This window comes from Theobroma cacao, chromosome 1 (genome assembly GCF_000208745.1).
Source record: "Theobroma cacao cultivar B97-61/B2 chromosome 1, Criollo_cocoa_genome_V2, whole genome shotgun sequence".
Taxonomy (NCBI): Eukaryota; Viridiplantae; Streptophyta; class Magnoliopsida; order Malvales; family Malvaceae; genus Theobroma; species Theobroma cacao.
The window spans coordinates 34229187-34253740 of record NC_030850.1 but is presented as its reverse complement, the minus strand read 5'-3'; the positions used below and the strand labels follow the sequence as shown (position 1 = coordinate 34253740).

The following is a 24554-nucleotide window of genomic DNA, read 5'->3' as shown; positions in this document are numbered from 1 at the left end:
TAAAGTTTCCTGCTCTTATCCAAAGATTTCGTAAAGGATAAAACTTGCATTTCGTGAATATAAAATTGATTTTGATGCAAATTCAATAAAAAAAAAAGCAAGATTAACCGAATAAGATTCATAATTGTCTTTAGGTAATGAGTTGTGTCTCCAATAATACATATTGCTGTAGCTCAGTGTAAGTTTTTAAGAATCTCGCATATATATAAAATTAGATTTCATAATCTCCACTAACCATTATAATAAAATATCATCATAATCAGTAAACTGATTAAGGAATGCGACTTGATTAGACCATAGTAAAGAATTTCATTTCAGTGTAATTTGTAAAGAAAGAGAGAAGAGATAATTACGGCGGGGAAAAAATGAGATTATTAATTAATTAATTAAGTGGTAAGTAAGTTGTGTTTACACAGCCGACGACCATCATGATTTGCCAACAGCAAAATTAAAGTGATTTATTGTGACACTTCAGTCTTTGATATTATCGAAAAATTACAGGTTCCCCGTTTGTTATTTTTTACGCTTCGAAATTCATTTTCATTTACCTTCCCATGCGCCTTAAGGAGTTACTAAGTAAAATCGAATGGGACATCCAATGAAATTCGAGCGTGTAGAACACGATAGATAAATGCACGTTTGGTTTATTTGAGGTTTTTATTTTTCGTGAGGAACGTCATTCTGCAACAGTAAAAAGAGAGAGAGAGAGAGAGAGAGCCATTGCCACTTGCCAGTCTCTCTCAAAACTTTCTCTCTCCAATTAAAAAAAAAAAGAAAGAAAAAAAAAACGCAGGAAAAACGCAATTGCTTTCTCTTTCTCTCTCATTTTTCGATTGAAAAAAAAAAGCTTAAAGAATTTACAGATCGGAACCCTAATTTTCTCTCTACTAACTCTCTCTTTCGCGCTCTGCTCACAGTTCTTTCGATCCAGGTAGCTCGTTTTTAATTTTGTTTTCCCGTGTAAAACACCAAAACCCTAGTTTTTGTTTTTTCTGAATTTCCTCGGCTTAGCAAGAAAACCGTAGAAATCCTCTCATTTCGGTCTCAATTAAGAGCTTTGGTTGATTCAATATTTGGAATGATTTAGCTTCGCGAGATACTGATTTTGTGTAAATACCGTTCTGTCCCAGCTCCAAAAATACGATCGTGTTTGGTTTGGGCAATTCCTGGAGGGAAGTTTTGGGTAATATTGTAATATTTGTTAGTGTTTAGGGTTTTATTGTAGATTCAGCTGGATCAAAGAATGGAATAGCTTAGTATCAGCTTTATCTTCATTTTATACTAGCTGGGGGAGTTTTGATTAGCTTTGGATTAGGGGTCGATTAATGATGGTTAAGCAGTGATTAGGGAACATTGGAGAACTTGGATGGTGATAAGATATATGGGAATTGCTTAGCAGATTCAAAATTTTTTAGTTCTTGATTAGTGAATTTCGCGGTTAAGGGCACGCGGGGAGCAGCTAGAGTTAAAGAGTATTTGGTACATATCTCTAAATTTGTGCAGAAATGAGCTTAGAAAATGAAGAACAACATTCATTAGATCAGCCTACGGATATCAATAAGGAATCTCAAAAGTAATCACTTCTTTCGGCTGAATAATTATTTATTTTAATGTTTTTTATTTTGTTTTTGGTTGGGTGGTAGTGACAACCAATTTGTTTTTGTAATGATTCAGGAACTCAAGAATTTCTTATACCAGAGATTTTTTGCTATCATTGAGTGAACTGGATGTTTGCAAGAAGTTACCTCCTGGGTTCGACCAATCAATTTTCGGGTGAGATTGTCTTTTTTGTGTGTGTGTGTATGGGTTATGGAGTATGTATTTTGTAAAATTATGAAGTTATGGAGAAGTCAACCTTAGATCTTTTTGGTGTTCATTGCCTTTTTGTGTGGTTGGAGCAGTGGGTTCGAGGATACATCACAAGATCGGCAAAGAATTCCTGGCACCTTGTCGGGTTTTAGGCGAAATGAATATGGGTCGTCACCACCTACAAGAGGGGATTCAGGTAACTTTTCTAGGGGAATTCATGGACGCTGGGACAGTCGCTCTATCGGAAGGAGTGACAGAGACAACGATTCCCAATCTGATTGGGATTCAGGTATCTTTATGAGTATTTTGTTCTGTCAGGTAGTTTGTTTTCCGCTCTTATGGACTGCTTTGCACATTATGCTTTCTGTTAATGCATGTGATAGTTCACTTCATTGCCTCATGGATGTTGGGTGAGGCCACTCTGGTAGTTGTTGGGGCTTTTATCCACTTCATTATGTGTTGCATAGAGCAACTGACAAATCAAATGACTCTATTGATGCACAGATTCTGGAAGACGATATGGTAATCAATCCCGGCGGTCCTGGCAAGGTCCCGAGCATGATGGGCTTCTGGGAAGTGGTTCTTTTCCACGACCATCTGGATATGCAGCAGGAGCATCAGCTCCAAAGTTTCGAGCTAATGATCAATACCATCTAAACAGGAGTAATGAGCCCTATCATCCACCCCGACCTTATAAGGTATTCAGTTTGCTTCTAGTGGTAATTTGCAGACAACATTGGGACCACAATAGCAGTAATAATCAATTTAGTGTAGAAATGTAACTTAAGTATTGTGCTAAAATCGTATTTACCAGGAATTGTAAGATGATGCGGTAGCAATTGAAATAAAGCTGTAATTGATGTCATATGTGTTGCTGATTTTTTTCAGGCTGTACCTCATTCAAGGAGGGAAACTAGTGACTCTTATAATGATGAAACATTTGGTTCGACCGAGTGCACTAGTGAAGATAGAGCAGAAGAGGAAAGAAAGAGAAGAGGTAGGTTCTCTGTTCTAGAAGACTACCACTGATTGTTGTTTATTTTGTGTATGTTGTATCTTCTTCCTCTACTCTTGTTTTGTTATCAATAAATCAAAGCTAAAGCATGATGACTTTCCTCCTAGCTTCCTTTGAGTCATGGAGAAAGGAACAACAGAAAGCATTCCAGGAGAAGAAGATGAATCCAGAAAGGCGTAAAGATGACTTTGATATTTCTGAATTGCTAGTGGACACCAAAGATGATAAAGGGCTTCTAAATAGAAGCAAGGAATCAGATGAACCCATTCCAGCGTCAAATATTGATTCCGACAAATGTTCTCTTCCATCACAAGCTCCTGCATCCAGGCCACTTGTACCGCCAGGTTTTACTAGCACAGTTTTGGAACGGACTGTTGGAAGCAAAACTTCAATGCACTCCTATCCTTCACAGGTAATTATTTCATTTATTTTCAGTTTTAAACACCCCCTATAATGTTGTTTGTGCCTTTCCTATAATGTTGTTTGTGCCTTTTAGTCTGTAATTTTTTTTTTTGGTCTGTAATTTTGACTGGCAGTATCAATTATCGGTTCACAAAGTTGGCCTGCTTTTTGCCATTGCATGATCTTGGATTGCTATCAACTATTTAATCTTCATGTTCTTGCTACATCTGTTGTAGTTTTTATGCAACCTTACCATTAAAATTTTGTTGTTTCTCAAGTTGTAATATGACAGGAATAAGTTGTGAATCCACTTAAGTAATGGAAGGCATATTTCCATTATTTTGGTTGGAATAGGGAGAAAGGAACAATTTCATCACTGAAGATTAGTGTGTGAAATTGGCCATCTTTATATAACTGAAATTCAGTAGGAACGTTCTGGGGAGAAGGCTTCCCTTTTTCTCCTCATTCATTTGGATTTCACTGGCACAGAAACCTATTCTTATGCTTAGGAGATGTCTACATATGTCACCGATAGTGTACATGCATAGCTGAGACATTAATGAAGATGCTAACTTTTTGAAAATTACTTATTGGAACTAAATATATTACAAAGCTTGCATTATGCACTGCTGTAAAATGACATGTTCTTCTGTTTAGAATACTGGAATATGGGGTTTTGTTCGCTGGTGGTGTTGCTGAGAGAGCATTGTTTGTTGCTTGCATGTGGTTTTTACTCAGTAGTTGTACGTTGCATATATTGTGTAACTCAGAGCTGATGCGTGCTATTAGGATACAGCATGTTCAGAATGCACTGACTGATGTTGAGTCTCATAATTGTCACATATGTTCAATGCGGTTACAATTGATTAACAATATTTCTTCTGTTATACTTCTCTAGATTGAGAGTTCTGAAACTGTGGGCAGCCTTTCCGAGGCCAAAGGCAGCCTTCTGTTGAATGGGACTTCTGATGATATTTTCAGCAAACAGTCTAAAGAGTATGCAGGGAAAACTTTGAGTGAGCAGCAGGTTGAAAGTGCAAGCATTCACCTTTCAGTTGATGATAAGAGTGGAAAGGCCCAGAATATCTCATCACCTTTACATAAATCTAATGAGGCAATAAGCATGGATTCTCAAATATACAAGACTTCTAGTCTCTCAGAAGCCTTTGAAGCTCCAGGAAGCAATAAAGTTACAGAACTTGATTCCAAGAAGGTGCCAATGGATAAAATTGTGACAGAAACCAACCAGGATGGTTCAACTTCAATTCTAGATAAGCTTTTTGGGAGTGCCTTAACACCAAATGGAGGTGGCTCCACAAATTTCACTGAGGTATTGATGATTTTGAATAGCATTTTCTGCAATCATTATCTTTAATGATCATTTCTAATTTCGTACCTTAAATGTTAAGACTAGGTGTTCAATGAATTACACATCTTGATTATGTGTGGTTTATTTAGGTATTTTATTTTAATCCTTTCATTTCCAGTTTGCCTTGATGAAATATTTAACAGCCTTTGATATCTCTTGTTCTTTCTTCAGCCTAGTGACAGCAAAGCAGATGAGACGTGGGCACCTGACACCTCCCATTCTTCTAAGTTTGCTCATTTGTTTCTTGATGAAGGTCTGTTAGCAGTTATTTCTGAAGTAAAAAAACTAATCTGGCTACAAGTGAATCTGCTTTGGTCTCAAGTGATAAATATGAGCTGATATTCTTGTTTTAATCTTGTCATTGCAGAGAAGAAACCAGTAGATGATATGTCCACTGGCAGGCCAAAAGACTTGCTCTCATTAATTCAGGGTGGTGAAAAAGGTGGTTCCCATGTTTCCGATAGGCTAGCTACTAAGCATGTGCCATTAAAGTTTCAGTTCCAAATCTCTGAACTTGCGGACAAGCATGTTATATCAAATTTGACTTCTCCTGGAATTGAGAACGCTGAGCAATTGTGCAATATTAATGATGTTAAACCAGCAGTAGCTCCAGCTATCCTCACATGTGAAGATCTTGAAAAGTCAATTCTGTCAGAAAGCACTGAAAATGATCCAAATTTGTCTCCTGCTGTTGGAGGCTGGAAAGTTCCTGATGCAAAGGCTGAGCAGCAAAAGGTTAATATTGATAATCATGCCTCCCAGCACCTTCTTTCATTGTTGCAGAAGGGCACAAGTATGACAAATATAATATCATCTACCAATCTAGACATCAGATCTTCAGAACAAGTACAAAATATTGAAACAGCAAGTGTTGACACTGCCCCTCATGATTTAATAGAGGCAAATGCAGAAAATGCTTCCAGTTCAGGAAAGACTCTAACTCTTGAAGCACTTTTTGGAAGTGCTTTCATGAAGGAACTGCAATCAGTTGGAGCACCAGCTTCTGTTCAAAGAGGCTCAATAGAGTCTGCAAGAGTTGATGTATTAGAATCTAGCAGGCCTCTCCTTCATGTCGCAGATGATAGTCTTCTTCCTTCCACAGTTCACATTGGGTCTAATATTTTACCATTTACCCAAAGGGAGCAGATTAAATCTGATGGAATTGAAGAGCATTTGTTGGGCTATAATGATGCTCGATCTGCAATGGATTCATCGCATCTCCGAGCTGAATTAGGGTCTAAACTAAGCGGTTTTGATGGGTCCACTGAAATTCGGCTTCCTGAAGAGGATAGTTTGATTGCTGTCAGTGATCCTGTTAAACTCCAGAATTTCATGCCTGCTAGAAATTCAGTAAAGGTGGAGCTATTGCCATCCCAAGAGACACCAATTGATGTTGCTGAGAAACTAGCAGCTTTAAAGGCTGTCTTGAGGGATGAAAGACCTATTATAGGAGGGCAAGAGGGTCCACCTTTTCTTCCTGGTCCTTATGATATAAGGGAGCCAGATATTCCATTTCATAACCAAAATGTCCAGCCATCTTCTCCGCGGCTTCATCCTCCTCAGGTGAATCATGGAGGGCCTTTGATTCATCCATTAGAATCTCATCCTTCTAACATCAATTCTCAGGTGAAGTTCATGTCTCCAGAAGGCATAATCCATCATGATCCCCAACCAAATCATCAATTTCCCGCAAGTATGCTTCGCCCTCCTTTCCATCACCCTAGCAGTGGACTAACTGGATTTGAACCTTCTATGCATCATCCTATGTTACAACAAATGCCTATGCCTGGAAACTTTCCTCCACCCCATTTGCAACGAGGATTTCCTGGGGGCGCACCGCTACCTCCTCATTCAAATAATCAGGCAACAGGTTTCATACAGGAAGTGAATCCGATGCATGGTTTTCCTTTTGGCCACCGGCAGCCCCAGCCCAACTTTGCTGGTCTTGGAATGCCTCCAGGTACAGTAATAATGAAAATCTCTTTTCTTTCTCATTCTTTCCAGTTTCAACTTTGTAAAAAACCTGTCCACCCTATTTCATTCTTTGAAATGCTTACAATTGATATAAAGGACTGTTTTGTTGGCTTAAGGTTATTTAATAAGTATGAAAAAACTTGTTGCACATAATTGCAAAACTCTTACCCTACCTTCCCCTATTGGCTGGAAAATTGAAAAGAAAAGATTGCAATGCTGGAAGGGGAGGGCCTTTATCTGTGCTCTCTTGTTACTGCATCTCTTTGTATTCAAGATGTAAATGGTTCTCCTGCATGTCAAATGCTGCCAATAATATGGACATTTTTTTGTTTGATCTGCAGGTCATGATGTTGGCAGTGGGAGCCATCATCCGGAGGCATTGCAAAGGCTTATTGAGATGGAACTCAGGTCAAACTCAAAGCAGATTCACCCGTTTGGTGCGGCTGGCCATAGTCAAGGAATGTATGGTCACGAGCTAGACATGGGTTTTCGGTATAGATAAAGGCTTTTGGTTGTCCTATCGCATTGTATTGATTGTCTCTTTGCTCAGATTTGCAACTCCTTGAATTGAGGATAGGTTTGATGTTCTTAATTCAGGAGGGATTAACTCTGGGTCAGTGTAATTAAAATGATAATGCTTGAAATTGGCATTTTGTTGCAATTGTCCCTTTTTCTTTCTTTAATCCCTTCTTTCTAAAAGTTGAAGGGGAGGATTGGCCAAAAAGGGAGTTGAAGGGGAGGAAAAGAGGGTAACAAGAAGTTAATGTCAAGGAGAAGCTCACTATGTGCATGTACCTTGCTATCAAATTTTATTTTGACTGAGAGCCTTACGAGCCTTCTTTAGGTAATCCACAATTAACTAATCCGGAGTAAATATTTGACCCTCTTTGTTTCTTAATATATATCTCTCACGGCTTCTCTCTGTAATATCTTCTTCTTTCTTCTTGGTTCTGACCAGAATTCCTCCTTTGGCAGCCTCTACTTAACTAATGGAAATTCTAATTTCTGAGTTAAAAGGCTTGGGATGGTGTTCTGCAATTCTAATAAACAGCTTAGTGCCTTCATGGCATATGAGGTATTCTCGTTAAACTTGGGCACAGGTTGGTTTGCAGCCCCCGTTTTGGAGAGACTTGCAACGGTCGAAACCTGGCCTCTTTGTTCAAAATAGTGAGAAGAGAAAACCCAGGACAAGTTTTGCGTAGTTCTGAAGGTGTATTTTGGAAGGTTCTTTATGTTGCAAATTACGAGTAGAGTGACTGCTATAAATTAATATAAAATTACAAGCACAATTGAAGATCCATAAATTGGTGGGCAGAAAACGGAGAAAAGTCATGGCTTGTTAGTGGGGGCAAATGAAGGAACCAAAGTCGCCGTGAGATTGAAGACCCTAGATCTTGCAAGTCATCTGACTCGGGAAAAGGATCTGGCTTCCTCTCCTTGCTATTATGACAACTACAATATTACCCGTGTGCAACACACGGACCTCTTTGCACCCCCTCTCTTTGCTAATTTGCTTCAACATCTTTTTCTCCTTCTCTCTATTTGCCCTTAACGCGGTTAACTCTTATCCTTTTGCAGCTCTGTCTTTCTCTCTCTTTGCTTCAACATCTTTTCCCTTTCACTCTACGTGGTTAACTTTGAAAGCTCCATTAGGGTTTTTTTTAAGTATGTTATAGATTAGAATGTGATTTTCATTATGTTAGGATAAATTATTTTTTAAATTTTAGTAAACTCGATCAAGGATAAAAAATATTTTAATTTAACTTATTCATGGGTCGTGATTTTTTTCTTTGCAAACTCTAATAAAAAAATTTAATTTGAAAATATAGTTTTTTTTTTAAATTGACACGTGATAAAATGAAAAAATTTTAAAAAAGATATTTTAATTTGACTCACTCTTATGTCGTGGTTTTTTCTTTTACAAAGTCTGATAAAAATTTAAAAATTTTAACTTGAAAACGTGACAGGACAAAATGAGAAAAACCCTTTAAGCTTCCCTTTAAGTATGTAATTGATTGTAGATATTTATATCAGAATTACAACAATCATCTGTGAAGTAAATACAATTAAACCTGCAGCCACGGTAATCAGCAACAATGACAAAAAAGGTGTAGCAATTTTCAGAACTAAGGACCGAACACCCAATGATAAATTTTTTTTTTTTCTAGTTCCTTGTCTACATATCCAGCTTAAAAATATCAAATTTTGCTGTCAAATAGATCTCTGCTACCTATTCTCCGCTGTCAAACGTAACGCCATAGCTATAAATAATGTGAGAAACCATACAAAGGTTTCCACCCATATCAACTAAATATTTACCATCAACAGCATGCATTGAAGGCCCCGAGGTGAACTCTACTGCTCTAGGATGAGATAAATTTAAGTCTTGACATAAAAAAAAGCTGACCATAGTCTCGAAGAGCAAAGAAACTGCCATCGAAACTAATGGCCATTGAATCGGAATCTAGGAGTAAAGTCCAGGCTTTATCAGCGAGTTTTGCAAAAGCTAATAAACTAAATTCACAATAAATTACCAAAATAATACAATTGGGAGAAGTAGGATTTCGAGGATAACATGAATTTGTATATAACATACTTACGTAATTTTTCAGATGATTCATTTTGTTGGTGGGCGAAGGCATGTAGGGGGGAATCGGAAGGTTGGCTCTTAATAAAGGATTAAACAATTAAATTTCGAGATCAAGTCCATATGTTATCAACCAATCAAAAATTGACCCCACCATCTCTTTCCATAGATCTTCGTTAATTCCAATTTAATGAAGTTTGTTGAAAAATAGTGTATTTTTTAAAGTTCAAACATCTTTTATTGTCAAGATACATAAAAAGTGAATGCTTTGTATATAAAAATCAACTATGAACTTGTAAGTAAGGAAAACGGAGTGTTCTCGCGCGCACACAAGATTGAGTCAAACTTTTAGAAATTTCAGATTCCCTTGAATGTACACGTGGGCTGTGCCCAAGTGACTTTTTGTACCTTGACTCTATAAATACAATCTTACATCCTCACTCACAACACACATCAAAGCTTTTCTTTTCTTAAGCTTTATCTGACTAATTTCCTCTGCCTCTTTTTTTCTCTTAAGCTTTCTTTACCTTCTCTCTTTTCTAGTTGGATTTTCTCTTTTCTACTGTTCCTGTCATCTCTTAATAATTTATACAAATTATAAAGAATAGTCTGTTGAATCTTGAAGGATAACCGTTATAGCCCTTTTGCATCAAATTTATATTCCTAAAGGATAAAAATTATCCTTAAAAACAATAATAATACGCCTCATATCAATTACTGTGTTTACTTATTTTATTTTCTTTTGTTGCTAATTTTTCTAATAAAGATTTTTTTTGAGATATTATAAAAACAACGTTTGTCACTTTTCTCTTCCTCTGCAAGCATCAAACAAATAGGGAAGATGATATTTTTATCCTTGAGCGAAGCTTGCCAAGATGGATGGACTGCGCCCATCTGAACACGATCTTGAATTGAGTGAGTCTTGTATGCAATGCATCTTCAAATATCGCCTACAATATTAGCCCAATTTGGAGAATTCGCCCCCTCTGCTAATTCTTCTTCCATCGACATGGAGTAGAAAAGAACAGGATCCAGCAAGCAGCAAGTTTGATTTTCCTTTTGTTTGTTTGATAAAAATGAATTGCAGTTTCAGCTGAGACTCTTTGTACAAGCAGAAAAGCCTCCAAATATTCCTAATCCTCGTACAACACAATATCTAAACTATCAGACTCTGGACAAATTAAATAATGCTTCAATAAGACACGTACATAAAAAAGAGTTTATGTTTCACATTAAATGATTTGGACCACTGTATCTTATGGTTTGTTATAATTAACGATTGATCTGGCAAGAAAGAGAAAACAGAGTCCAAAGAGCAAGCATCAACTGAAGAAATCTTTATGTGGGTTCTCCTCTGTCAGCTGATTGAACTGACGCTTCCTTCTATCGGCTATTGCCCCATGCATACAAATTCGTTAGGTGGCTTTTTCCAACACACCAAAAGCAGCAAACACGTAGGTTCTTATTTCTAACTTCCAGAGTCCAGACCAGAAGATGGGTCTTTCTATTTCTCCTCATCAATGGCGGAAGTAACGAAGAGGTAGTAATTTTTTACTTCCAAAATGTGCTGTCTCCACGCTTTCAGGGTTATGTAGCACCGAAAACCTTCGTTCTCTTTCTAATTCTCAGATATGCAGTGGTTACTAGTGCAAATAAGGGAACTGGAGTGGAAATTAATACGCAAACAGCTACCTTCAAAAGGAAACATGGTGTTTTTAACTGCTAGAGATGAAAAGGGGGTCTTGGAGCTGTTGAAAAGCTGAAACAGTGTGGCCTGTCTGATAATGTAGTTTTTCATCAACTTGATGTTGTAGACCCTGCTTGTATTGCTTCTCTGGTGGAATTCATCTACACACAATTTGGGAAGCTTGACAGTTTGGTATTACTCCAGTTACCCTCTTTTGTTTCTTAATATATATCTCTTAAGCCTTTTCTCTGCATATCTTTTTCTTTCTTCTTGGTATTATTCTGAAGGAAAAGCCCTCCTCTCTGTATATATTGACCAGGATCCCTCACTTGGCAGCCTACTTAACTAAGTAGATCCTATTTTCAAGATAGCAAAACAATCTCACTAGAAACCATTAGGGAAATTCTAATTTCTGAGTTAAAAAGGTTTAAATCACTATTATTTGCATGTAAACCTTTTCGAGATTCCCTTCTGTAATCAGAGCCCTGACAGAAAACATGAGACGCTGTAGCGTAAGAGGCACCCTAATCAATAAGCTGCAGCCATGGAGTGGATTCTGTCATACAGGCGATGAATCAGTGTTGACCTTGACATTTGAGGCTCCCTTTCCAGAACTGCAATTAGATCCTTAACAGAAATAGTTCGAGCCCCAAATTTTCTAATTGCTCCTGTTGAAAGAAAGTAGGGTCAAAAAGCAAATACAGGGAACAAGTTAGATGGGACTGTGATTATTTTTGAGAAGGGAACAAACCTCAAGCCGAGAAAATGATCCTCACGGCGTATAACAATTTGGGCATTCAAAGAATTAATTCCTTAGTAAAAACTAGCTTAGTTTCCATTGAGGCAATTTTAGAAACGAATACTTGCCTTTCTCAAATGTCAAATATGAGTTTAACACACTAATTACGTAATACATCTTATAGTATATGCGGATGACTCGTAATATCAGCTTTACTACCATATATTGTCACTATGATTCTATAATATGTTCATTTTCATGTGAATACATAATTCTGGCAGCTTTCAACATGTATGATTAACACTTCAACATAAGAGGAATCGAAATTGCAAAGTCATAAACGCCGGCTAGTTTGAGTGTCCATCTAAAGTGACCATTGAAAATTGGAAATAGATAAATCTTATACCATTTTAACCAGCTAAATACGCCCAACGATTGACTACAGATCAGGCTGTGAATCAAGCTTACCAGATGCAAGAGGACTGACAAGGCCTCCCTTTTCTGCTTCTTTCTCACGTTTCTGGCGGGCATGTTCAGCCATAAGTTGCCATTTTGACAACACGTCATCTCCCCCAACAGCAGCACGTGCAGCAACATTTGCAGCATTGGTCCTCATCTTGCCATCATCCTCCTTGTTCATCTGGATGGCACCAAAGAATTTAAAACTTCCTTATGTGCAGCGAACAGACGATGCTTAGCAAAATTACTCATCATGAATACCTTTAGTGATTTTACTTGACCTTCATTTTTCTCCTTATTGCCATCAACTCGAGGGCCTTCAGGCTGCATCCATAAAAGTTGAATACATTGAATATATGGCATACATGCACATTGCACAACGAAGCATTATACATGTCTATTTGTGTGTGCATCGTGGATTCTTCTCTGCATTATGGTATTATATCATAAGATGCGGACAGCACCCACTTCATCAAGTTTTTGGAGCTTTTCCACTTCAACCTGCTTTTTCTCCCATTCTTCCTTGGCCTTGCAGTTCAATCTAATGATTTGTTGCCGAACATCTGACGTAATAAGCTTCAGGTGCATAGGCTTCTCAGCATCAGCCCGCTACATAGATACATTTGAAATCAGAAAGACCTTTTGAAAGAACATTACAAGTTAATAGAGAGGAATCGAGGCTCACCTGTTTAGAATGTCTTATTAAATTGCATATGAGTCCACGCATTCGTTCCTCGACACTCTGACAATATAATTATGTAAGAAAATGTATAGATTCATTACTAACAAAAGGACCAAGTAACTAGCATTTCACCAAGGACAAGCACCGCTCGGCATCATTGCTTATATTCTTCAAACCTAGTTTGGCCGCTGTCAACAGAAGACGCAGAAAACGAGATATCAGCAAAAAGTTTAACGTTGCTTTTACGAAAAGCAGAATGTTTGCACATGGAAATTCAGGATCTTATGAATCAACAGGATGGGGTATAAAGAGTATTAACTAATTTCAGCCAATTTCTTCTGCAAAGGAGCTTTCAACAAAATCCCTCTTTCTTCTTCTTCATGCACAATCAATCTATATGCTTCAGAAATTCGAAAGTCCTTCTTGGGGGCAGACAATAGTCGCTCCTCCTCTTCCTATTTTTTAGTAGAATGTCAGAATTCTGTGAACTTCCCTATTTGGGAATTTGACTTTTTTTCTTTTAAATGCAAGTAGATAGAAATTTGATAGGCAGAGTTGCAGAGATGACCATAAAATATCATACCTGGAGATTGACTCCACTGACAGCAGTGACATCATTTAGTTGATCAATACTCTGGTCAGAAAAGGTCCCGGATACCTTTTGCTTTTTACTGTGGGGAATCCCATCAAATATGCATGAAAAATAATGTACCAAATGGTTAATATCAAGGATGAATAAAATAACTTTTAATTGACCATTGATAATCATTCTCAGGAGTCAGGATATCATAAAACAACAGAAGGATTTGTTTAACCTTGGCAGAGGTGGTGATGGACCAGGAGCTTCAGGTGGTTTCTTCTGGCCTACATCAGGTTTTTTTTCTGGTGTTCTTGCGTTGACACTAGCTGGAGAGGTAACTGATGGATTCTGAGAGCTCAACTTGTAAACATAGAATGGTTAAGAAATATTGTTAATAAAACTTAAGGAACCATTCATCAAGACATTACAACTACAAAAGCAGAGACTAAAGTAAGATTACTGGAGCATTATATTCCAGCTGTGACGACAAGGAAGGAGAGACTGAATTAATGGGCGTCATATTAGTCGTTGTGGTGAAGCCAAAACTAGCCAGCTGCTTCTCTAAAGTTTTTTCCTTTGAAGTTGCTGGAATTGCATTTCCTTGAACAACCTGTGCAATAGACGGTCCCTGGGGCGTATATAAATGTGACTTTTGCTGCAGCTCAGCACCATGACCAACAGATTGCTGCTTTATATCTGTCACGGATAACAAAGGGCCAGATTTCAGCTCGTTACTTGCTGAAACTTGACAAGGAACTGGATTGCTTGAAATGTGACTAAGTGAACCACCCTGAAATCTAGTTGGGTCACTCATAGAGTTTTGCCTCTCAAACATTGGTCCACTCATCATATCCATGGCCCGGGTTGACCCTCCTACAAGATTTGATCCCATGCTTTGATGATGAGTAAGTTGCCTCGTTTGTGAATCATGAGGTTGTGACTTCAAAAAGGATCCTGAAGTATTAACGTCTGGCTGAGAATAGGAAGCCAACTGTTGTTGCTGCTGCTGCTGCTTGTTAAGTCCTTGCCCATAAATTGGAGAGTGATCTCTCCCTTGATTCACAGCGCTTGAACTAGAGGAAGGTATTTGGCTTCTTAGTACTCCAAGGCGAGGATATGATTGGCGATCCATCTCTCGAGAATTTTGAGTATCATTTCCAATTGAGGGATAACTTGGATTGTTCAGCATGGAAACTCCTAGAGAGGTTGCATGAGATGAATTGCCAGGGAAGTTGGGGCTTTTCTTTGGCAGCTGACCAATTGAAAGAGGACCAGCAAACCGTGGGATACCAGCAGTAAAAGATGGCATCCTCGGAAGGTTTTGTAGTGCAAAGGTCGGGGATGGTGATAGGAATGTATTGGAACTCATCTGAAAGTATGGATTTGTTTTTTATCTTGATCTACTAAGCATAAAATTTATCATAATAACAGCACATCTATGCTTACTTGAGATTGCAGCTGGTTATAAGCCAACTTCAGCTTCTCATTTCCGACCATATCTCTCATGTGCCGATCGAATGCCTCATTCGTAATTTCATTTCTCTTAAAGAAAAAAAATAGTAAAAAAGAAATCAGGAAAATACAAATTTCATCCAGTATATTGCATGACTTGTTTAAGTAAACATGGGAATTCATAACAAAAGTTTGATGTCCAAGACCACCTGCATTTTATCATGTAGGATGGAAAGCTGCATGGCTTTGTCCTTATTAAGTTGGGGCAGTAAAGTAAGCATCAAAACACCAAATGGTACTTCTTTTCCACCTCTGGTCTGTTGGTTACCCATCCTCTCTAATCTTAAACCTTGTGATTCACTGCCTGATTCACGTGCTGGGGTAGCATTCCTTTGAGAACTCTGCGTCCCAGTCATTTGAAAAACCTGACCAGCAATTTGTTCTGCATCTTGGGATTCTTTCTGTTGTCTTGGCAGTCGATTGGTTTCTTCGAGGACGTCATTTGGCTGCTGTTGCGAAATCCCACGAATGAATCCACGAGGCTCTTGCTCTATTACTGGAAAACTCTGCTCTGGCTGCAGGGCACTTTGAGGTTGAGGAGCTTGTTGACTATAAAAGTTGATGGTTCTTCCATCTACGCTACCGGTTTGATCGATTCCTTGAGACAAAACTGCTCTAATTTTAAAATGTTGACATCAAAAACATTCATGAATTTCCCAGGAGAGAGAGAGAGAGACTGTGCCAATACTAACAAAGAAAAAGTCCAAAAAAAAAAAAAAGAAAGAAAAAGAAAAAGAAAAGAATGTTCTTGAGCTCAAAGTTTCTTCTATATAATCTTTCCTTGCTACATTCCTAAAATCTTCCCTTTCTTTAATATATCAATGAAAAACAAGGGAAAAAAACATCTTTCATGTACATTGCAAAAAGAACGATAAAAAGTTGAGAATGATTACCGGTATTTGAATCAAACGGCTGAGAAGTGGAGGTATCTCCTTCTAAAACACGCTGCAAGGCAGCCTGTAATGCCTCCAAGGCAGATTCGGAATGCGTTGTCTCGTCCTGTAATCATTAGTTCATCGAAACCAAAATTAGAGTTCGAAAGAAAACAAAAAAAAAAAACTCAATTCATTGGCAATCCCCATAGATATTTCGTAGAGGAATGATCAAAGAAAAGAAAAGAAACCTCGTCTTCTTCGAGTAGCTTTAACAAGGAAGGGTCCATTACAAAGCCTGTCACTGTCTTTGCCTCAGCAGCGGGTGATCGAGCAGGTTTCCGACCGAGGAGCAATCTCGGGGATAGTTTCTTGAGTAGATTAACGGAATATTAGCAGACAATATAACAAGAAAGGGTGGCGAGCAAATTCTTTCGCAAATGTTGAAAAAGGGTGAAGCTTGGTTTGCAGTGCATGGAGATGGTGGACTGGAGGACGCAGGGAAAGCTTTCTGTTATAAGTACTACTTCACTTTTACATACATACATACATATACATACATATATATATACATACATATATATACACACACATAGCTGACCTAATGTTTTTTAATTGCTGCCTGATTTTCGAATTTTCTTTGTTTCTTTCTTTTCTTTGTAGCGGCTGGCCCAGTTAGAAAAATGGACAGGGTTGATGGGCCTATTCTGTCTATGGGTAATTTAGGAACTGCATTTTCACTTTATAATTGGATACTTCGGTATTATTCGATTTGATTAAAACAAATTACCCATCACGACTTTGGATAATAGTTTTAAAATATCAAGTCGATTATAAATAATTATTTTTAATATTGAACTTTAATTTTATATTTATTATTTTTTGTTTATAAATTTTTTATAATTAATATTTACTAACTTTAACTTTTTATTCTAATTTTCATTACTAATAGACAAAAAATTTATTTTAAAAAAATTAATAAGATATTTAATAAGTACTACTATTTAACAGTAGTGTGTATGATATTCAAATACAAGCTTGAGTAGTAATTTCATAATTTAAGAAAATAATTATAGAATTTGAGCACATATCTATTTTTTTACCTTATAAAATATGTGATTAAGAGCTTAACTACGCCGTACGATTGACTTGTCTTTGGTTGTCGTATAGGCCTGATGAAAGAAGCTTTCGAGACGATTCGCAAAAGAAGTGTTGCTGACATTTGCAGGGCAGAATTGCTGGCCACCTTCTGTGATAATATCCTCAGGAAGGGTGGAAATAAGAAAGCGGTGGAGGAAACATAGGAGAAGGTGGTCCAGCTTCTCAACTATGTCAATGACTTGGACCTTTTGGCAGAGTTCTACAGGTAAAATAACTAGTATTGGTCTTCATTTCTTTATTAGGTATCAGTTTTGCATCAGTTTTTTTGAGGTTCATGAGTTAGAAATGTGGTCCTTATTTCATTATGATCCGTCCCATTGTTCTGGCAGGAAGAAGCTTGTCAAGCTTGGACTGTTTGGTGCCCTATTCTTCAATGGTGGAATCTATCATGGGCTGCCCTTCGCTCCTTAGCCTCACATATTCAGAGCTGGTCACAATGCTGTCACTAGAACTCAGCCTTGAAACGTTGGATGGTTGTGTGTTGTGCAAGTCTATGATCCCTATGGTTGGCCAGAAACGAATCTGTATTTAACAGAAAAGTTTGGGACAGTAAGGAAATTTTCTTCCTTATTCGTACGAGATCTGCTTTCTGGTTGCGTGCATGTGACGGTATGGACTCGGTGAATGAAGTTGGATGGTGGACTGAGCCATGGAAAGTAGGGGTCCATCGCACCCCACTCCACCATCGCCTTAACATACATTGGTGCCCACTGCCGGAGTAGACTTTGAAATTTAATGTCGACGGTTTTGCCAGAGGAAAACCGGGCCAGCAGGATGTGGAGGGGCTCTTCGAGATTCAGAGGGATTTCTTGTTGGGGTGTTCTTTGATCCTCTTGGAGTTCAGGATTCTAATTTTGCCGATATCATGACAATCAAGCATGCTCTCCACCTCTTTCATTATCCCCTTACAAAAAGATTCTCTCATTTTGCAGTTCCAAGGAAGTGTCTTTCCAACACTCTTAGAGAAGGAAACTCTTTTGCCGATACTCTTGCGAAATATGGAGTTGATGAAGAGTCTATGTTCTCTACATGGTGGTAGTTTGCCTCTGTTTTCTTCTGTTGCATTTATGGCCCGCCCTTCTCCTCACATGAAGGTGGTTTGCATTATATGATTTTTCCAGCCTGCACATTTGATGTCATAGAGTCTATAGGTTGAACTGCGTTTTGTGTTCATGATTATTGTTCTGATTTTTAAAATTATCTGAACTGATAGTTTAGAGCTGATATCCTTGAGTTTGTGTCTCTATGTCTGATATTCAAGGCTTGTACTGCCTGTTTGCATTTTGTAAATAATGTCAAGGTGACTTATGATCTGAACAAGCAGACAAACTCTGGTCTTGCTTTGCCCTTTTGTTCTTCCTGGATTCTTCCAGGTTCTCCCTTTTGGGATGATTAATAGAATATCTATTCTGATTGAGTAAGAAAAAGTTATGGAGATAGTTTTGAAAGGAGTATCCTTACAAAGATGGGGAGGCAATGTGACAGGCAGCTATCTTTGGTTCTCCCAGGTTACAGATACAACAATGGCGAAGGAGAATCAGACCAGCTTTGGGGAATATCTTGCCAGAAACCCAGCTTTAAATCCTGGAATTGATCTATCAGTTTCTTTTCTTACTGCAGGATTCTGGCCATGTTATAAAGGGTTTGATCTCAATCTCCCAGCTGAGATGGTACAATTCTTCTGCAAATTTTAGTAAAAAAAAGCTTTGATTTGTACATCTAAAGCAAATTTCATGATGAGAATCATAACATATACTCAATTCTTTGCTTCAGGTCAAGTGCATAGAAGGTTTCGAACAATTTTACCAAAGAAAACTAATATGGGTTTATTCATTGGGAACCTGCCACCTTACTGCCAAGTTTGAGCTCAAGACTATGGAATTGATTGTTGCAATCACAGGTTATTCATAGCGCGGTTATAACTTTATGCCTGTTGACAATTTTAACCAAATGGGACTATAATTTATTCTGTTTTACAGGCTGCTCCACTCATGCTTCGTAACGATTCGGATACATTGAGTTTTTCTGAAATCAAGACCTAGTTTAACATGGAAGATGATGACCTGGTTAGGTTGCTCCATTCTCTTCCATGCGCCAAGTACAAGATTCTTGGTAAGGAGCCAAAAACAAAGTATATCTCTAAGACTGACAGCTTTCAGTTCAATCTAAGTTGACAGACAAAATTGAGGAGAATTAAGGTATTGTTCTCTTCATAATCTCTTTATTTCTATTTTTTTGGTTTTCCATTGAAGACGATGAGAAATGGAATGGTCCAACTGTAGATTCCATTACCGCAAACGGAAGAAAGAAAGCTAGATACTGAAGATGTTGTTGGCAAAGATAGAAGTGTGGGCCGTCAGCACAGCAATTTTGCGTATACTGCAGGGGTTTGGGATACCAGCAGCTAATAACAGAGTGTGTTGAGCAATTGAGTAACATGTTCAAGCCTTGATATAAAGACAATCAAGAAGCGGACGTGAAGATTTGGTCACCCTATAGTTTCTGTAAAGAGAGAGGATTCTAGTATCTTCGAGTACTAGGCCTAGTTCAGAGTCTGCTCCTGTTTTGTCACCCTTTTATTTTAGAGTTTCTGTATTGAAAAAACAAAATGGTGCATATCATATACTTAATATACTTTTGTGGAGGAAACACCCAGAATACAATCAGCCAACAGTTTCCACATGTGAATGGTTTACTCCACCCTGCATGTTTATGAGACATCCTAAAGAAATTCTTGTCTGCAAAAGTAAAGCCTCTCATTAAATCAAACGTCGGAAGGCCAAATTTTGATGTACCTTACCTATATAATTGATATACATTATATCTAGAAATACAGGATTCAGCTAAGTGAAGAGTTTAGAGTATAGAACCAGATGAAATTTTCATTGTCTTGGTAATGCAGAGCACCAAAAACAACCAACGCAAGCCCTACCTTTATTTCTGTATCAAAACCCCAAAAAAGAATTCTGAGAAAATATACAGTGAAAAACTCAGGGAGAAGCACTCAAAGCTGTATACATGGTAGCCTCTATTAGATGATTTTTGTATGATATACACAAGGCACAAAAAGGACAGCAGTGTATTGACAAGCTATGCTATAAGCTGCCAGGTCCTATGAAGATCATATCTACACCACACATACATACATATATACATACATACACATCTGACCGCTACATCTTGTTAGCAAGTTAACCTGCTGGATCTTTTTCCTGCAAATGGGCATTCATACATTGGAATGAGGAATGAGCTGACAAGAAAAAGAAGAGGGTATGCACCGTTTCCAAAACACTGAAGTGCCTTATTATGCTGTTGGAACAGCGCTTGCTGATTTACGAGTGTGAATGTCCTTGTAAGAGCTACCAAGTTTAACACGCTCAGACTCTGCATCATACGATGAAAGCAACCTTCTCTGCATTGATTTTTTTTACTAGTTAATAAAGAATGAAATCTATATTTTGACTAAATGACAAAAAATTGTGATAATTATTTATTTAAAATGTACTGACAAGAGGTGCCAGTAATAACTACATGTGCTTGGATCAAAACATCAAGTCAAACCAGGAAAGAGAAGCCAAGAAGCAGGAAACCAAATGATACTTAAGATGATGATCGTAACATATCCAAAATGAAAGTGATGATTATGATCAATTACTATAAAGTAAATGAAAGAGGAAAAATCACAAAAAATTCAAAAATCTTTTCGAATTTATCTAAAGGCGTACCAACCCTTGAATGCTGAGAACATGGTAGATGTGCAAAGTTCTAAAAAATCAAAGATGAGATTTATACAACTCAATTGAAGGTGGGAGATATTGAAAACAGTTCAGATTCAAATTTGAATGTGGTTTCCACGCTACATTTGCAGACTTCTCCATCAAAAGCAGTTACAGGGCTCAAATTTAAATCTAAAAGAATATGAAGTATTTTTAAGAGCCAACTGTGAAGATAAATACATGATGCTGAAGAAGAGAGGAACAACTTACATGATCCTCAAACTCAGGGCTTGTCAAATTGACAGAGAGATTTCTCATCAATAACAACACCTGCAAAGAGCCCAAGAAAGCCAATTGAGTTAACCATAAGCTTTTGATTAAGAACATGACACCTCTCTTCCACACAGCCCACCCACTCTTCCAAATTAAAAGAATTAAAGAAAAAATTGCAGATTGTTAACATCATTTAAGGTGACTTACTGTTTCCAAATTTATTGGGTCCATCTGCTTCAACTTCTGCAAGTGCCCACTTGCACTGGGGTCAAAGACACTGCCAATGAAGCTGTACACCTGAGCAAAATCTGGAATAACTGCATCAAATAGAAAGCAGACTTATCACTAACAGCACAAAGGAAAGTTCAGGACATGATGATAGAAAATATGAGTATCAAGAAGATTTTTGTTCATCAGGTGTTCTTAATTCTCCAGTGCTTGACTGACAGCTATAACTCCAAGGGAAGAAATCCCATTCAAGCTTTTCTCTAGGGTGAACTAGGCAATTCAAAGGCCACAAATAACATGTCCATCTTTTATAATCTTAAATAAGAATGGTCAAAACTACAAAGAGAAGCAAGAAAATATAGAATAATCTAGTAAGTAACATCTAGAAAACATACAGCAACAGAAAGCAAATATATGAGAAGGATACATCATAAGGCAGCTAGAATTCATCATGAAAGTAACAGACACAGCATGATCATTTTCTTGCAAGTGGAAAAACATGATTTTTTGGTAACAATAACCAAACCTCAAATACATTAGACAAAAGTAAACTATATTAAGTTTGTCCAGTGTAAAGATAATAAATAAATCAAACAAATTAGAATTATCTTTCGATAACAAGCACTTAATTTAGTAAAAAGTGGCCGGTGTTAAAACTGTAATTGCTGTACATCACAGAAGAACTGCATTATAGATGCTATAATTATTGTAGATGTTAGATTAATTATTTTCAGAAATTGCACGCATCAGAAAACATGTTTCCTGCTGTTCCAGTGTTGTAGGTTAGAGATATGGCAACATGGTCCAGGGACGCCAGTATTAAGCCCAAGGTAGAAATAAAATACTAACCTCTAGATTTCTTCCCATGATCCCCTAGGTCAATTGCTTCGCCAAATGACCAAGTTCTGGGAGTGCTCTCGTTACTGCTACTATAACAAGCATTATGAGCAACAGTTGGTCCAGCCAATACTGCATCATCTGAAAATTACATGTCCATATGTTAGTACTTTTGAAAAGAAGAAAAAAAAGGAGGTAAGAACAGAGCAAGAACAATTAAAACCTTTAGTCGCTTGAGACATAGCGACAGTTGGCACAGAGTTGTAACTCCAGGAAGACAAAGAAGCAGTGGCAACTGGATTTCCAAGCACTGATGATGAATCTGGTCTGAACGTATAACCAGATTCAAGCAAGGCAGCTGAAGATTGAAATGGTCCAGCAGCTTGGGATACAACAGGAGCTGCAACAGATCCACAAGTAACAGAGGTTCAAATCAAGATAAATAACTACCCAAAAAGAGATACAAATGATATCGAAATGTAGGCTATACAGACCACTTTTGGGAGCTTTTTGTGGGTATGGATGAGATGCTTTCCTTTTTGGCCGAGGGGGAGGTACATGTTCGCTTGTCCCATTTTTCTGAACCTTTAGGAAATACTTCTGCGCATGGCTACGGATCTGCCATTAAAATCCATTTAAGTATTCAGAAAAACATATTCAAAAGAACGTATAGCCTAGTATTTGTGGAATGAAATCATCAAATCTTTTAAATTACCTGGATCACTGTCTTCGACCCAACGAAAGCTTCAATCTTCTTCCAATCACGATCAAATCTAAAATGAGTAAAGTGAACAAAAATCACATCAGCACTGTGCGCCAGGAAACGTGTATCTAGAAACAAAGCAACAGACTCACTCAATGTAGAAATACCTCAGCGGCTAATTTAAATTTTATGCATTCAATTAACTTAATTTCATATAGTACTTGGAGTTAAAATCAATATCTTATTCCAGTCAACCAAAAAAGGTCATCACATAAGCATATAATCTTCTCTGAATTTTGTCATTTAACCCGACTTAACACGAAATGAGATTGAAATTTTCAATCTTTTCTCCCTTCCCACAATATATTTCGGCAACTGCAGCTAAAATCAAAACCCGCCATATTAATGAAACATATAAACCCTAAACATTCCAAGCAAGCATCAACATTTCATATTCACCACTGACTACCAACCCCCGATTTAAAACCCTAATTCCCTGTTTTGTACCTAATAAACTAAGACAACAATAAAAAAAGGGGGGGGGGGGGGGGGGGGGAATGGANGAAAAACTGTAAAAAGGGGGGGGGGGGGGGGGGGGGAATTGACGTTGTCTCTCTCACCTCACTCAATTAAATTTTCCAACTAACCAAATAGTAGCTAATCAAACATAAAAATCCGTAAATTAAAAAAGGGAAAAGAGAGATTCATTAAAATTTAATAAATTTACTGACAATTGAAGAGCTTCGAGAAACTTATCGTGCTCCTGCTCGGTCCAGCTCTCTCTAGACTTGGTGATAGTATAAGGCTTCCGGACCTTCTTACTGGGATCCTCCGAATACGGCGCGGTATTACCGGCAGTAGACGTCGACATGGAGTTAGCAGGAGGAGGATGAGGTGGCGCCACCGTGTTGGCAGGCGGCAGAGTTTTAAGACCAGGAAGACCCATATTCATGGGATCGAAAAAGTAAAACCCTTGAGCCGGGTTGGGGTTCACGGACACCATAAGCTTGAAACTCCCAAAGAGTAAATCCTCAGTAAATAACAAAAAGAAGAAAATTAATTTTACAGGTGTTTTATTTCGGTTTCCGTCTTAGGCTTCGGTTTTTATTTTTCCTTTTTTTTTTTGGTTTTTCTTGTTATTTGCTCTTTAGAAAGTCAGACAAAGTAGAGAAATGAATGTGATGAAGAACTGACAATGGAGCTTTTATAGAGAGAGAGACAGAGGGAGAGAAGTCTGTGGTGGGGGCAAGAAAATCATAAAAATGCTGGATTTTATCTCATGGGGGTAGATGGTTGTACACGTGGAGGAATCTGAGCGTTTGGATTCGTAGATAGGGACAAGTGGCAAATTTGTATGCGAGTGCGGGATATTTAAAAAATAGTTTTCCGAGTGTGGCGGTTAGGATTCTCCACCGCCTCGGGACAAATAGGTGCAGAATTTGCCGGTGCGCCCGTACAGCTGGGTTCCGTAATTTTTGACCGAAAAGTCAAATGTACTGTACTCCTAGTAAATGGAACTGATAAACTAAAAGGAATACCATTTTTCCTTTTTACTACAAGATTTTAGAAAAATAAATTTTTACTTACTGTAGATAAATACCGTCAGGTTAATCTTATCAGGTTTGAATCAGCGAAATCAGGCGTTGAATGGGCAAAGCGAATGCCACGTGTGCTACAAATGCCGTAGCAGGTAAAATTCGGATGCCACGCGTGCTGCATATGCCGTAGCTTATTAGCCTGGTCAGGACTCCACTGCATCGTGGCCTTATCGGCCACGTTTTTTAGAATATCTCTGACATTTGTTTAATTTTTGCTTAAAGCTTACACCTAGAATTCTACGAGCGAAGACGGTTTGGCTGGGCTAACAGGATTTATCAAATAATTCAATGGATTTACGCCGAGGATGTCCTTTCAATGTTGCCAATCAGACAGTAACAAGTAAGTGTTTC

The 24554-nt window shown here is 37.9% G+C and overlaps 4 protein-coding genes across 5 annotated transcripts; 2 read left to right on the top strand and 2 right to left on the bottom strand.

Moving 5' to 3' along the window:
• On the top strand, nucleotides 772-7388 carry LOC18614085. The gene is made up of 10 exons (XM_007051656.2): nucleotides 772-1573; nucleotides 1675-1773; nucleotides 1902-2098; nucleotides 2314-2507; nucleotides 2698-2806; nucleotides 2932-3236; nucleotides 4125-4556; nucleotides 4767-4848; nucleotides 4963-6555; nucleotides 6911-7388. Exons 1-10 carry the CDS (start codon nucleotides 1506-1508, stop codon nucleotides 7069-7071), a joined length of 3240 nt encoding a protein of 1079 aa, XP_007051718.2. The 5' UTR covers nucleotides 772-1505; the 3' UTR covers nucleotides 7072-7388.
• Nucleotides 11372-15977, bottom strand: LOC18614084 (transcription initiation factor TFIID subunit 4b). The gene is made up of 14 exons (XM_018118343.1): nucleotides 15939-15977; nucleotides 15709-15814; nucleotides 14965-15425; nucleotides 14750-14845; nucleotides 13764-14672; nucleotides 13539-13663; nucleotides 13307-13394; nucleotides 13043-13178; nucleotides 12856-12911; nucleotides 12727-12783; nucleotides 12510-12650; nucleotides 12303-12365; nucleotides 12051-12222; nucleotides 11372-11511 (listed from the first exon to the last, which is right to left on the bottom strand). Exons 1-14 carry the CDS (start codon nucleotides 15975-15977, stop codon nucleotides 11372-11374), a joined length of 2589 nt encoding a protein of 862 aa, XP_017973832.1.
• LOC18614083 (cullin-1) lies at nucleotides 17339-19433 on the top strand. 2 transcript variants are annotated; one of them, XR_001926234.1, is made up of 5 exons: nucleotides 17339-17942; nucleotides 18357-18518; nucleotides 18622-18748; nucleotides 18828-19046; nucleotides 19131-19433. XR_001926234.1 is itself a non-coding variant. In XM_018114073.1 (4 exons), exons 1-4 carry the CDS (start codon nucleotides 17727-17729, stop codon nucleotides 18848-18850), a joined length of 528 nt encoding a protein of 175 aa, XP_017969562.1. In that variant the 5' UTR covers nucleotides 17339-17726; the 3' UTR covers nucleotides 18851-19433. The 2 variants fall into 2 exon arrangements, 1 of the variants encoding a protein (XP_017969562.1); XM_018114073.1 differs by having other exon boundaries at nucleotides 18828-19433.
• Nucleotides 19758-23830, bottom strand: LOC18614082 (protein REVEILLE 5). Its single transcript, XM_007051652.2, has 8 exons — nucleotides 23337-23830; nucleotides 22618-22675; nucleotides 22397-22520; nucleotides 22126-22302; nucleotides 21915-22043; nucleotides 21045-21154; nucleotides 20835-20894; nucleotides 19758-20260 (listed from the first exon to the last, which is right to left on the bottom strand). Exons 1-8 carry the CDS (start codon nucleotides 23606-23608, stop codon nucleotides 20153-20155), a joined length of 1038 nt encoding a protein of 345 aa, XP_007051714.2. The 5' UTR covers nucleotides 23609-23830; the 3' UTR covers nucleotides 19758-20152.